The 13,349-nt window shown below is 39.0% G+C and overlaps 1 protein-coding gene across 1 annotated transcript; it reads left to right on the top strand.

Annotated features, from left to right (window-relative positions):
* Positions 1-12,357: 12,357 nt before the first annotated feature.
* On the top strand, positions 12,358-12,808 carry LOC124390915 (histone H2B-like). Its single transcript, XM_046857024.1, has one exon. The coding sequence runs from the start codon at positions 12,377-12,379 to the stop codon at positions 12,752-12,754; it is 378 nt and encodes a 125-aa protein (XP_046712980.1). The 5' UTR covers positions 12,358-12,376; the 3' UTR covers positions 12,755-12,808.
* Positions 12,809-13,349: the final 541 nt, after the last annotated feature.

Here is a 13,349-nt window from a genome sequence, read left to right as displayed (position 1 = left end):
CAGAGAGCGTTTAAACAGCTTGGGCACGGAGTTGAAGCAGTGTGTCGGGGAGGATACATGGAAAATGTGCGGCACCCACAGAGTCGTACTTTGACTTGAGCGTGTCACTACACTGGAGTTCAATCAGCTCCACAAACGGATTACTGAGCAGGTAAAATCTGCATTTCTGGGCTTCAAAATCGGTAAATCACCGGGTAAATTCAGTGCTGAGTACTCGGAATTTTTCAGCAGTCTCGACTGACGCGCCCGCGCACAAGGCATTCTGGGATTTGTAGTATTAGCAGTGAATGCGCTATATACTGGCGGGCCAGCTCTAATACATATTTGGTATGATCTCGCGGCCAAATATAATTACACCGCGGGCCAGATTCGGCTTGCGGGCCTGAGTTTGACACCCCTGCCTTAGAGTAAATTTGTTTGATTACACAATAATCAAACAAAATGATGTGGGCATCAATTCCTTTAATCTACATTTATCTGCAACATGTAAACATTGCCACACGATGGCAGGTAGTCGTCGACTTACGACCAAAATTGGGACCGACAGATCGGTCGTAACATGATTTGGTGTTTACTACTACTACTACTACTACTACTGATAACCATGATCCTAATAATTATTTTAAGTTGAGTAATGAGTGAAGAATAGGGTTTGATGAATACCATAAATAATAATAATGATTGCTTAAGGCAGCACGGTGTGTATTTCTGCATCTATCTTGCCTGCTATTGTGTGACCAAATCTAGAAAGTGCACATTCCTCCCTAACTTTTGTTGATTACTAAAGTCAAGTCAAGTCAAGTCAAGGGAATTGTTCACTTTATTAATGATGCCTGTCTACACTACATGGTACGTTATTAGGAAATATAAACAGAGATATATAGCATACACTGCAGTTCCTATTCAGGTGAGCGCTCAGTGAGCATACACACTCTTAGTGAAAGTGGAGCAGTTACCAATAAAAATGTGTCATGATGCAATAAGTTCTAGAATAATAGTTTGATTGACAGTTTGTACAAGTCAGCATGACACTGTCCAAATACATAGAGGCCATACTGTATATTTTGCAGCATAGGTAAAAGATGCTCACACTCATAGACAAGAAGTGTGGTCCTATCCAAATATTTCTGGACACTAGGGCAGTTTGAGCACTGGGTTTGTTCAGCTTGTCAGCTCATGCTGTGGTGAAATGATGTTCACAAATGATTTGTGAGTCCCTGTCACTTTTCTGCACTCATATTTGCATCTGTATATATTTTTTCTCAATAAAGGAACGTTTCCCACTTTTTTAAGGTGAGATCAAAATATTTGTGCTGTAAAAGTGAATGTGTATCTGGAGCATCATCTGCCTCTAAAACTTCATCCGATTGAATTGGAAAAATAATATACATATAGTTACTCAATGTTCTACAGCCCATGTAGGTACACACAATGCTCACTCATTCTGATGCTTGACCTATGTGAGATATGTATGGATAACTGACTACTTCTACTACTACTACTAATACGACTACTACTATTGCTACTACTGCTATTGCAAATGGTACTACATTAATAGCAATGAGAATAATACTTGTTAATATTGATAATAATCATGGGCCATTCCTACAATAGTCATGCTATATTTCTTGTGTGTTGAAAAGTATATTACAAGATTAACACTACTGCTACTACTACTACTACTGGTAGTGGTGGCAGCAGGGCAGTGGTGGTCTAGTGGTTAAGGCTCTAGGTTACTGCTCATAAGGTCAAGGGTTCAAGCCCCAGCACTGCCAAACTGCCACTGTTGAGCCCTTGAGCAAGGCACTTAGCCCTATCAGCTCCAGGGGCGCCGTACCATGGCTGACCCTGTGCTCTGACCCCAGCTTCCAGATGAGTTGGGACATGCAAAAACCTTTTAATTGCACATGTACAGTAGCTCAATATTTTGTCCCCCATCAGGTTTAAACCTTTTTGGTCAGTGGTGGCCAAGTGTGTAAGTAACTGAAAGCATAGTGTGTGCAATATTTTGCATTCCTCATGATGATATAAGCCTACTTAATGCAACAAGAACTGCAATTTGATTAATACTTCTACTGGAATAAAAATTGCAACTGAGTCAAAACAGTTCTGATTATAATCCTCAATTGAAATATTTGTGTGTTAAACTGCATTGAGTGTACCATGTTGTGAGCAAAAACGAAATTAAATCCATTCCACTACATGACTATTACTATTTATATAATTACTATGTTTGTGTGGAGAAAAAGCCTGAGAAAGTACAAGACTCTAGCATGTTAACGGCTGTGGCGTTTCGCTTTGAAGACATCCCTTGCCTGTTCTCAAGTAGGTACTGTAAAGAGAGAATAAATAGGCGGGCATTGCCGAGGCTTCTTTATTGAGCAGCTTGACTTTGTGAGAGCAGCGCCATGTCTGGAAGAGGAAAGGGCGGAAAGGGACTCGGCAAAGGAGGCGCTAAGCGCCACCGTAAGGTTCTGCGCGATAACTATTATCGACTTGTTCCTTGAACAAATCTAATCTGCAGCAAAATGAGTGGAAGAGGCAAAACCGGTGGCAAAGCTAGCGCCAAAACCGGCATTCGAACCCAGCTTTCAATCAGGTCTATCACTTTCCTTGCTGAAACTATTTTCTCCCTTTTCTTTATTTATATATATATATATATATATATATATATATATATATATATAAAACCTTCAACGCGCATAAAATAAGAACTTTTCCCTCTCATGCCTCCACGAGCGCTCTCCCCGCCTTTGGCGGGGAAGCACTGGGCTCGCTTAAAGTTCACGGGAGTAGGTGAAGCCCCCAACAGGACACAGGTGGGAATGCATCTCCTGCAATCAGAGTGGATCCAAGCAGTTGATATTTATTCATTTATAAGTCTACCCAACAAACGTGAACATGAACTTTGCTTTTTTCATGGACAAACGCTAGAAAGTTTCATTAACGTTTTCAACACCGGTTCCGCAAATGGTTTCTGGAAAAACTGGGAACTGGTTACATCTGCTGCACACGATATTAAGCACTTGGTTGTGAAATTCTGGACTGCAAGAGTAGCAGATGAAGATGTGGAGGTTTACCTCAGTCGATTCTGTGAAATAATCCAACCAGTGCAAAAACCAGTAGACCAGTTCGGTATCTGGTATGGCGTGCGAAAGTACAAAGTCAAGAACCATCAAGAAGGAGAGCTGATGCGAATCCCCAACACCATATCCATGGGACCATACAACAGCTCGATAAACTATCCTGGTCAGATCCAATGGTGCTTCATTTGCAACTCAACAGAGCACCAGGCCAAGGACTGTGATAAACAGAAATGCTGGAAATGTGGCAGCTTTGGCCACAAAGGCAAAGAGTGTACTGACGACGGGACCTGTAATCTGTGCGGTGGAACAGGGCACTCGTACTTCGGCTGCCCAAACTCATACAGTAACCGAACAAGAGGACTGCCTAAGGAGGGACCACGACAAGACACAGCGGGACACAACACGGGACAAAAGGAAAACGACCCAAATAACGTCAAGCAAGCCGAGGACAACATACCAGCTGAACAGACACAGGAAACAGCAGAGGAATGAAGTAGAGAGGACAGCCAATCCAGCAACAGTGACACGGATAATACAAGTTCAACAAGCGATACATCTTCCAGTAGCTATAAAGATGAATATATCCCGCTACCAGAACCTTTGGAGAGAAAGATAAAGGAAAAGACAACATAGATGGGACAATCTCCACGCATGTACCAACTAATGATGACATGTTACCAGATCTTCCAACGGCTACAACAGGCGCTTTGAGCTTCAACTCTGCTAATAGGTATGAAATTTTAGCTACAAACACAGACAATACAACAATGCAACAGAAACTAAGAGATGATTACATTCTTTATTTTTATTATGTCACTAAATATTGTTTCAATTAACGTAAGAGGTATACAATCAATGAAGAATAGAGAAAGTAAAATGACCTCTCTTATGGGAAAAAAGTGTGACATAATTTGTGCACAAGAATTAAGGCTAACTAGTCAGCCAGATATCGATAGTGTAAAAAATAAATGGATAAATGATAGTACAATTATATCTATAGGCAAAGATCGACCTGATGGAGTGGGTATACTTTTTAGGGAGAAAGCAGAAGTTATTTTACATCGGGAAATAATACCTGGTAGACTTCTTCTGGTAGACTGCTGCTATAAAAACCAAAAGTTAAGAATAATCAATGTCTACACTCCTCCAAATAGAGCTGGGAAAATAAAAATCTTTCATAAACTATATGAAATTGTAAATGTTGGGTATAATGTCATAATATGTGGTGACTTTTACACAATTACAAGTGAAAAAGACAAAAATTCCATCACACAAAACAACCGTAAGTAGAGAAGGGAATGTCCTAAAAACAGTAACTGACACATGCGAAATAAAAGATACTTTTAGGGAAAAATTCCCTGATGATTACGGATTCTCCAGGTTTGACTCAAAACCAAAAAACGAGAATAGATAGGATATACGTTTCAAATAAAATAAAGGTTATACAATATAGAACCGAATACCTTTTATGGTCTGATCATTTGGCAGTGTGTGTGGATACCTGCAGAGCTCTACAAAACATGTATGACAGTAATAGTAGACATATTAACTGACATGTACAATGAAGGGATACAAATGGGAACTGTTTCCGATTCCTTGTACAAAAGTATTATAACTTTAATATACAAGAAAGGAGACAGATGTGAACTGGATAACTGGAGACAAATTAGTCTTATGAATATAGACTACAAAATCCTTGCTAAGGTACTAGTGAACAGAATGAACTCCATTTTAGACAAAATAAAGTGTATAAGAAATCTAGTGTCCGAATAAATGTAAATGGGCAGTTAACAGAGGATTTTGAGATAAATAGAGGTGTAAAACAGGGATGTCCCTTAAGCGCGGCTCTGTATGTTATAGCGATTAGCCCGCCCTTAAACAAGATTAAAAGAGAATCAAATATAGAGGGAGTAAAAATGAAAAGCGGGAAAACCAATAAAATTACAGCTTACGCCGATGATATAACAGTTTTTGTAAAGAACCAAAATGAGTTGGATAGAATAAATAAAATATTTAGAGAATACGAAGAGATCTCTGGTGCCAAACTAAATCGAAATAAGACAGAGGCAGTCTGGATGGATACTGGCCCCACTCCACCAATAAATATAGAAGTAAAACAAGAGATTAAATTGCTAGGAATTGTGATTAAAAACAGTAAGTGTGTTGACATCAATTGGGAAAGAAAAGAAGAGGAAATTAAATCTGAAACTGAAATTTGGAAAATATCTAATTATAAAACTAGAATTCAAGTTATTAAAACATATATTTTACCTAAACTCTTATTTTTAGCTACAATCTTTCCACCCAGCAAAAAATGTATTACAAAACTGAATAAGATCTGTTTAAGATTTATCTGGGGAAATAACAGAGAAGTGACGACAAGAACACTTTTGTTTAAACCAATGGAACTAGGAGGCCTTAATGCAATTGAGCTCTGCAATAAATTATTAATAGCTTTCTGTAAAAACGTAACACAGGCAATAAACAGGGACGCAGATTGGATAGGGAAAAATAAATCCTGGCCAAAAAAGAGGGGAAAAGGAAGACAAAATATACCATTCTATAAATTAACATATGGGGATCAAATATTTAAATATGAACATTTAAATAGAGACTGGATAAACTCATCCAGCAAAAACATCTATAAAAAAATTACTGAACATGAACACGGCGGGTTATACAAACACAAATATCTTAACACGGCAGAAAGCGAACAGTGCATTTATAACGATAATACAAAAAATATCTCAGAAAATGTGCGTGATGTAGCGTGGTTAATAAGTGTAGGCAGGCTAGCAGTATGCTGCGTTGTGAAATGGAACTGTTTTGTAACAACTAAAGAATGTCCTATAAACAATTGTACTGAGGATGAAACCGTCGATCACCTTCTTATACACTGTCCACGCTCATATATCTGTATATATATATATATATATATATATATATATATATATATATATATATATATATATATATATACAGAGACACTCACCTGTAATGTAGAAAATGTGTGCTCACGAGGAGCCTGAAAGACTATTAAGTTTTTGTAAATTTAAGATTGTTTATACTTTTTCTCCCCTTTCATGTTAAGATTTGTGTATAAAATTATATGATAATATTATTTTTCCTAGTATTTACTCACTTGTCAAATTGTTTTGCATGTCAACACTATTTCTCACTGTTTACATATGTACTGGAAATGTTCCATTGTCTTATGTGATACAAGATGTATATATTGTGGATTTGATTTTTTCATTTATTTAGTCATTTAAAAAAGCAAAACCGGTGGCAAAGCTCGGGCCAAGGCCAAGACTCATCCAGGGCGGGGGGGGCATGTCCCCTCCGTCCCCCCCGGGATTTACGCCCATGATTAGTAAGGTCCATTGGAATAGTCTAATAATCCTGACTCATTAGCGACTGAGAATCATAAATAGAATAGGGAAGTATGCTGGGTAAACAAGGTCTGAAAAGTGAAACTAAATTGCGACGGCCGTTTGTGTGTAACTATAGAACAGAGGAAAACAATGCTGTGCAAGAGAGCCGAGGGAGGGAGGGGAGGGGAGGGGAGGGGAGGGGAGGGGAGGGAGGGGTGGAGTGGAGTGTTCGAACTGTGGCGCTGACTAGGTCTAAGCCAATGGTCGTCGAGTGACGTGTAGCGATCGATCCAATGCAAGACGAGAGGTTTCGAGACGCCCAATGAACGCAAGGCGTCGTTCAGGCTTATAAAGCCAGCGTTTGCTAGCGCTTTATATTCTGTTTTTCGTCCGTGAAGTGCAGAGCTCAACGCTATGGCAAGAACTAAGCAGACTGCTCGTAAATCCACCGGTGGCAAGGCGCCCAGGAAGCAGCTCGCCACTAAGGCTGCTCGCAAGAGCGCTCCAGCCACCGGCGGCGTGAAGAAACCCCACCGTTACAGGCCCGGCACCGTGGCTTTGAGAGAGATCCGTCGCTATCAGAAGTCTACTGAGCTGCTCATCCGCAAGCTGCCTTTCCAGCGCCTGGTGAGAGAAATTGCACAAGATTTCAAGACTGACTTGCGTTTCCAGAGCTCTGCCGTGATGGCTTTGCAGGAGGCGAGCGAGGCATACTTGGTCGGCCTGTTCGAGGACACCAATCTGTGCGCCATCCACGCCAAGAGAGTGACCATCATGCCCAAGGATATTCAGCTGGCCCGCCGTATTCGCGGAGAGCGCGCTTAAACAATTACTCTGTCCAGCATACACAACGGCTCTTTTAAGAGCCACCTCATTGTCTCAGTAAAACGAGCAAGTCTATACCGTGGTTTAAACAAATGGTTATATCGTGTCGAGTTTAGAAGAATGGCGCGCTTCAGGAAACACGTCTGATTTTGTGGCTGTGTCGCTGAGTATTTAGTGTTATTGTTTTTTATTATAGATTATTGATACTTGGCGACAGTAGTAATAATAAAATACTAAAAGAAGATTGCTTCCTGTTCTGGACGGAGCGTGACTGCCATCTTGTGGCCAAAGTGTCATTTCCCATTCTCGTGTTTTCCTTTGTATTCTAATAGAGGCAAACAAACCAAAAACCAATAAATTGCATTAATCATAGTATTAATTCTCTCACAAATAACTTTAATATGCTGACTACAATTCTGAACATTTAAACATGGATTTTATGCGTTAGGAACAATTTGACATAGCGTGAATCCAAAGAACTAGATGTATGTTCTCTCTTGTTGTCGTGTCCCTGTGTATATACGTCCAAACCTGACTACATACACACACACACACACACACATATATATATATATATATATATATATATATATATATATATATATATATATATATATATATATATATATATGAATGTGTTGAAAATGTGCAATAGCAAGAGCAACACACTGAAATAAATTAACAGTGGCCCTTATGGTCATTAGTGTAATTTTATATTATATATTAGATTAGATTTATTGTTAACTTTATTGTCATTGTGCAAGATACATGTACAGAGCCAAGGGAATGCATTTAGCATCTGCTCAGAGGTGCGTTAGATAGATAGAAATATATATCTGTATATACATGAATGTGGCAGGTTCTTCCTAAAGTGAACTCTGCACAGCAGTTGTCTGTGCTAAGCTCACAACATCATCAAGGACCCTTCACATCCCAGTCTCAAACTGTTTAAATTAACCTCCTTCTTTCATCAAGATCGAGACACAGAAACATATGCAACAGAACCATCAGGATCAGGAACAGCTTTATTTCCATCCACCATCACCCCACTGAACTCTACACTACACCAGTAGATCACTGCATATGTACATATTACATATTGTATTTTGTATACTCTGCATTCTCTACACATATTGTGCCTTACATAAATCTGCACTACTATTTTATTTATGTGTATCTGTATATACCTTACTGTACATCCTCTGGATGTACCAGTATGTGCAGGAATTCGTATTAATGTGAAACCTTAGAGTAAGGTAATAATAATAATAACCATGATCCTAATAATTATTTTTAGTAAGTTGTGGAATGAGTTAAGAATAGGGTTTAATGAATACCATAAATAATAATAATGATTGCTTAAGGCAGCATGGTGTGTATTTCTGCATCGATCTTGCCTGCTATTGTGTGACCAAATCTAGAAAGTGCACATTGCTCCCTAACTTTTGTTGATTGCTCAAGTCAAGTCAAGTCAAGTCAAGGGAATTGTTCACTTTATCAATGATGCCTGTCTACACTACATGGTACGTTATTAGGAAATATAAACAGAGATATATAGCATACACTGCAGTTCCTATTCAGGTGAGCGCTCAGTGAGCATACACACTCTTAGTGAAAGTGGAGCAGTTACCAATAAAAATGTGTCATGATGCAATAAGTTCTAGAATAATAGTTTGATTGACAGTTTGTACAAGTCAGCATGACACTGTCCAAATACATAGAGACTGTACTGTATATTTTGCAGCATAGGTAAAAGATGCTCACACTCACAGACAAGAAGTGTAGTCCTGTCCAAATATTTCTGGACACTAGGGCAGTTTGAGCACTGGGTTTGTTCAGCTTGTCAGCTCATGCTGTGGTGAAATGATGTTCACGAATGATTTGTGAGTTCCTGTCTCTTTTCTGCACTCATATTTGCATCTGTATATATTTTTTCTCAATAAAGGAACGTTTCTCACTTTTTTAAGGTGCGATCAAAATATTTGTGCTGTAAAAGTGAATGTGTATCTGAACCATCATCTGCCTCTGAAACTTCGTCCGATTGAATTGGAAAAATAATATACATATATTTACTCAGTGTTCTACAGCTCATGTAGGTACACACAATGCTCACTCATTCTGATGCTTGACCTATGTGAGAGATGTATGGATAACTGACTACTTCTACTACTACTACTACTACTACTACTATTACTAATACGGCTACTATTATTGCTACTACTGCTATTGCAAATGGTACTACATCAATAGAATTGAGAATAATACTTGTTAATATTAATAATAATCATGGGCCATTCCTACAATAGTCATGCTATATTTCTTGTGTGTTGATTAACACTACTGCTACTACTACTACTACTAGTAGTAGTGTCAGCAGGGCAGTGGTGGTCCAGTGGTTAAGGCTCTGGGTTACTGTTCATAAGGTCAGGGGTTCAAGCCCCAGCACTGCCAAGCTGCCACTGTTAAGCCTTTGAGCAAGGCACTTAGCCCTATCAGCTTCAGGGGTGCCGTACCATGGCTGACCCTGCGCTCTGACCCCAGCTTCCAGAGGAGTTGGGATATGTGAAAACCTTTTAATTACACATGTCAATATTCTGTTATTTTGAGTGTGTAATTAACTGAAAGCATAGTCTGTGCAATATTTTGCATTCCTCATGATGATATAAGCTTACAAGGCAACAAGAACTGCAATTTGATTAATACTTCTACTGGAATAAAAACTGCAACTGACTCAAAACAGTTCTGATTATAATCCTCAATTGAAATATTTGTGTGTTAAACTGCATTGAGTGTACCATGTTGTGAGCAAAAACGAAATTAAATCCATTCCACTACATGACTATTACTATTTATATAATTACTATGTTTGTGTGGACAAAAAGCCTGAGAAAGTACAAGACTCTAGCATGTTAACGGCTGTGGCGTTTCGCTTTGAAGACATTCTTTTGCGTGATCGTTGGTTTTAGGGCCGCCCCCTCGCCTGTTCTCAAGTAGGTCCTGTGGAGAGAGAATAAATAGGCGGGTATCGCACAGGGTTTTTTTTTTTTTGAGCAGCTTGACTTTGTGAGAGCAGCACTATGTCTGGATGAGGCTAAAAGAGAGAAAAAGGAAAACAAAATATACCATTCTATAAACTAACATATGGGGATCAAATATATAAATATTTACATTTAAATATAGACTGGATAAACTCATCCAGCAAAAACATCTATAAAAAAAATTACTGAACATGAACACGGCGAGTTATACAAACACAAATATCTTAACACTGCAGAAAGCGAACAGTGCATTGATAACGTTAATACAAAAAATATCTCAGAAAATGTGCGTGATGTAGCGTGGTTAATAAGTGTAGGCAGACTAGCAGTATGTTGCGTTGTGAAATGGAGCTGTTTTGTAAAAACTAAAGAATGTCCTATAAACAATTGTACTGAGGATGAAACCGCCGATCACCTGCTTATACACTGTCCACGCTCAGAGGAGATATGGCAAAAAGTCATGAAAACTGGATTGAATATCCATATAAATGAGAAAACTATTAGGTACGGCATTTTTGAAAAAGATCTGGACAAAAAAACAAAGGAATTCTTTTGGATGGTGATATGTATTGTAAATTATAAAATATGGAAAACACGATGCATGATTATTATTAATCAGTGCCATATTCCCGCTGAGAGTGTTTTTAAACAGATTTTGTGCGAATTAAAGAGACAAAGGACAATAGATAGAAGAACTAGAATGAAACATCCTTGGTATTTGTTAAACATGTGAAATGAGGAATGTATAGATACATATAGATAGGTATGTACTAGTGTATGATTATAGGTATGTGTATATAGATTTGTCCGTAGGTGTATATATGTGTTTTTCTACATTACAGATGAATGTCTCTGTACATATACACATATATATATATATATATATATATATATATATATATATATATATATATATATATATATATATATATATATATAACGTGTGCTCACGAGGAGCCTGAAAGACTATTAAGTTTTTGTAAATTTAAGATTGTTTATACTTTTTCTCCCCTTTCACGCTAAGAATTATGTGTATGAAATGATATGATGATATTATTTTTTCCTAGTATGTACCCACTTGTCAAATTGTTTTGCATGTCAACAATATTTCTCACTGTTTACATATGTACTGAAAACGTTCCATTGTCTTATGTGATACAAGATGTATACATTGTGGATGTGATTTATTCAATAAAGTCATTTAAAAAATGAAAGGGTGGAAAGGGACTCGGCAAAGGAGGTGCTAAGCGTCACCGTAAGGTTCTTCGCGATAATATCCAGGGTATCACTAAGCCGGCTATCCGCCGTCTGGCTCGCCGTGGGGGTGTTAAGCGTATATCCGGTCTGATCTATGAGGAGACTCGTGGTGTACTGAAGGTTTTCTTGGAGAACATCATCCGCGATGCAGTCACATACACCAAGCATGCGAAGAGAAAGACCGTTACAGCTATGGATGTAGTGTATGCCCTGAAACGCTAGGGACGCACTCTTTACGGTTTTGGCGGCTAAACGCTTACCTACCAAATAACGTGAACACAACGGCTCTTTTAAGAGCCACCCAACTATTACAAAAACGAGCTATTGTTTCTTTTACTTTGTGTATGTGTGTGTGGCGAAGAAGGGGAGGAAAAAAATATTTTCTCAAGTGTATGTGACTAATAGAATTTGAAATAATTATAGATAAATTCTAATAAGGTAAAACCTTGCACAAGAACTACAGTTTTGTCTCAAAGTTTATATACATACATTGTTTGTGTGTGTGTGTGTATATATATATAAAGAGAAAGAGAGAGAGAGAGAGAGAGAGAGAGAGAGAGAGAGAGAGAGAGCGAGTGTGTGCGCGCGCACAAAACGGTGGGCAAGGGAACAAAGCGTAGCTCAGGGGCGGGGGAGAGGATCGGACGAGGGCGGAGCCTTGTATGATGAGGTTTGGATTTGTGACCAATAATACGACCGTTTTCCCTTGTACGTAATTACAATGCAGGTCTGTAAATAGAGAGGCCGCGAGACAGCGCTTGTTCATTACCTTGCAGTTTCCTCGAGAAGCAGCATTATGCCTACTGATCCAGCTAAGACCGCACCCAAGAAGGGTTCAAAAAAAGCTGTCACGAAGACGGCCGGCAAAGGAGGCAAGAAGCGCAGAAAGTCAAGGAAGGAGAGCTACGCCATCTACGTGTACAAGGTTCTGAAGCAGGTGCATCCTGATACCGGCATCTCCTCTAAGGCTATGGGCATCATGAATTCCTTCGTAAACGATATTTTCGAACGCATCGCCGGTGAGTCTTCTCGTCTCGCTCACTATAACAAGCGGTCCACCATCACTTCCAGGGAAATCCAGACCGCCGTGCGCCTGTTGCTTCCTGGTGAACTTGCAAAGCATGCCGTGTCCGAGGGCACAAAGGCCGTTACCAAATACACCAGCTCAAAATAACGCGTGTTACCCCCGTCTTTAAAATAAAAACCAACGGCTCTTCTAAGAGCCACCCATTTTTTCATACAAAGAGCGGTCTTCTTTTCGGGGGCGGTGGGAGCAATTCACGCCGCCCTCTGACTATGACCGTTTTGTATAACGAGGTATCAACAAATAAAAACACACCTTAGCATTAGAACTACAGTAGTACAGCAAAATTTGAATTTGGGCTGTAGCAACACTGCATATATAGCATGAGAGCTATAGTAGCAGAACAGTGTTTCACATCAGTGCCCTAGAGGCACAACATATTTTAAATTTGAGCCATAGTAGCACAATATCATTTGACTTAGAGCCATAGTTGGCCAACTTAATTGGTTTCCGTGTCATAGTAGCACAATGTGAATAGCATTAAAACTATATTAGCAGAACAGTGTTTCACATTAGGGGTATAGAGCAGCACAACATGATTTGAATTATAGTCATAACAGCACTGTATAATTAGCATTGGAGCTATTAAATTAGAGCCTTATTTGCACAACATCTTTTGAACTAGAGCAATAGCACAACAGCGTTTCCCATTAGGGCCCCAGCAGCACAACATAATATACATGAG

This window comes from Silurus meridionalis, chromosome 9, assembly GCF_014805685.1.
Source record: "Silurus meridionalis isolate SWU-2019-XX chromosome 9, ASM1480568v1, whole genome shotgun sequence".
NCBI lineage: Eukaryota > Metazoa > Chordata > Actinopteri > Siluriformes > Siluridae > Silurus > Silurus meridionalis.
This window is presented reverse-complemented; position numbering and strand designations above follow the sequence as displayed.

Bases quoted from the DNA above. Each gene is read 5' to 3' on its own strand.
- LOC124390915 (XM_046857024.1), top strand. From the start codon at position 12,377: ATGCCTACTGATCCAGCTAAGACCGCACCCAAGAAGGGTTCAAAAAAA.